The sequence below is a fragment of the Antrostomus carolinensis genome, unplaced genomic scaffold, assembly GCF_000700745.2.
Source record: "Antrostomus carolinensis isolate BGI_N321 unplaced genomic scaffold, ASM70074v2 scaffold29087, whole genome shotgun sequence".
NCBI lineage: Eukaryota > Metazoa > Chordata > Aves > Caprimulgiformes > Caprimulgidae > Antrostomus > Antrostomus carolinensis.
The window spans coordinates 3,665-5,742 of NW_010327215.1; the positions used below are offsets into that span (position 1 = coordinate 3,665).

The following is a 2,078-nucleotide window of genomic DNA, read 5'->3' on the forward strand; positions in this document are numbered from 1 at the left end:
CGGCCAGTGACCAGCCACGTCTCACTGGCCAGCTCCACGATCTGCATTGTTCGGGTGATCATCTTCTCTTTGTCCTCCACAAATGGAGCAGGGATGTCAGCTGCGTGCTGGAACAGCCGAAAACTGCAAGAGGAAAGAGCTGATGGTTAGCACCAGGCACAGGGGAGCCTCACTGAGCAGCACCCCAGTAACCCAGCTCAACGTGGGAGCTGGCTGCAGCAAGGTCCTTCAGGACAAACACACCCTGCTCCTGGGATGGGCTTCTGCTCACCTTAGTAGCTAAAAGTGCTGCAGTGCTTTCCAAACAGAGGAGAAAAGGGCAGGGAGAGAAGAATCACAGCCCAGATTGTGACACGGGAGGCAAAAAGCCAGCACAGTCTGTGAAAATCCCAGCACACAAGTGGGCCATTCCCCCAGCCCATCAGCAAACACCAGTCCTGCTCCTTCAGCTGCTTATGTCCATCTCCAGGCTACTCTGTTGTACTACAGGCACTGGATGGAGCAAGAACTCGCTGAAGTTTGTCATTCAAGGGACAACAGTGCACTCCCAGATGATGAATTTTGGATGCTGCTGCACCAGTACTGCCACTCAGCCTAACAGGCTCCCAGCAGATCCGTCCCCCCTTGGCAGGCAGGGCTGTGAGCTGTCTGGGGGAATATTTACTGAGATGATCTAGTTTTGCCTCAGCACACTCAGTGACAACACGCTGGTGGAACAGCACAGCTCACCCCGTGCACACTCACAGACTCCTGCCCTGGCCACGGCTGCGTTTCAGCAGCTCCTCCACCCACCAGTGTCAAACACAGGACTCCAGAATGGCTGAACAGGGCCCTGTTACCTGTTCAGGTGTGTCTTCACCAGATCTGCCAGGCTCAGGGCTGGCACAGAGAGCTCGAGCTCTTTCTGAAGGCTCAGGTAGACGCTGGCAAACAGGTCCTGCTTCGCGTACAGGAGGGAGCAGATCGTCCCCATCGTCAGGGGCCAGTTGTGCTGTCGACAAGTCACGAAGACGCAGCAGCCTCCCAGGAGCTCCTTCCTCTCCAGACTGACCAAGTGGAAGGAGGGGTGCTGCAGAGCTCTCTGGAAGTACGACACCGCCGTTTCCTCAAACACTGTTGGGAGCTGGAGGACTTTACAGAGATCCTGGACCCTCCTGATCCCTGTGAGAGGACAGAAGACACCGCCCTTAAAGATCAGCTCAAGCAGCTTCTGATATTATTCTGATATCTCCTCAATGTTACACTGCAGCCAGCATTCACCCAGCCCCGGGCAAAGGCAGGAGAGCCCAACTCCTGCAGACAGCATGAAAGTATCTCAGAATCCCAGAATTGCCTGGATTGGAAAAGTCCTTTAAGATCATCGAGTCCAACCATGAACCCAACACTGACAAGTCCCCGACTAACCCATGTCCCTCAGCACTATGTCTACACGACTCTTCAATCCCTCCAGGGATGGGGACTCCACCACTGCCCTGGGCAACCCCTTCCAATGCCTCAGAACCCTTTCAGCAAAGAAATTCTTCCTCACATCCCATCTCAACTGCCCTGGCCACAACTGGAGGCCATTTCCTCTTGTCCCTCCCAAGTCCCTTAGCCAAGCTGGGGCAGTTTGCCAAAGGCAGGTGCTGGCTGGACACAGAACTATTTGCCTATCTGCCTTCTTCAGGCTTTACTACCAGCTCTGAAGGCTTTTAGCATTCTAAAGAGCATTAGAAACACGTGAAACAAAGCAGAGCAGCAGCAAGAGAGAATCGGTGTGTGAAGGAAACCAAATGTCCCATCTTACCTCGCTGCAGGCAGCGGCTCAGCTGCTCCTTCTGGCCGGTGCTCTGGGAATAGGCAACCTCTGAAAAACAGTCAGTGTCAGGCCAGAGAACCTCACGGTGACTCTGGGGGATGGAGCCACTTAGATTTTGGGCAACGAGATGCCCATGGTACTGGATTTGAATGATGAGAACTGGTAGGTCTCTGGGGACACTAGAGGAGAGGTGGCAGCAACAGGGAGGAGCAGGATCACAGAATCACAGGATGTCAGGGATTGGAAGGGACCTCGAAAGATCATCCAGTCCAACCCCCCT

The 2,078-nt window shown here is 54.3% G+C and overlaps 1 protein-coding gene across 1 annotated transcript in view; it reads right to left on the bottom strand.

The window, feature by feature from the left end:
• Positions 1-2,078, bottom strand: part of BRF2 (BRF2 general transcription factor IIIB subunit) — a 3,111-nt gene that overhangs the window by 567 nt on the left and 466 nt on the right. The window contains exons 2-4 of the mRNA XM_010171844.1: positions 1,787-1,977; positions 840-1,161; positions 5-123 (exon numbers count right to left, since the gene is read on the bottom strand). Coding sequence (XP_010170146.1) covers positions 5-123; positions 840-1,161; positions 1,787-1,977 — 632 coding nt within the window. The remainder of the gene's footprint in view (positions 1-4; positions 124-839; positions 1,162-1,786; positions 1,978-2,078) is intronic.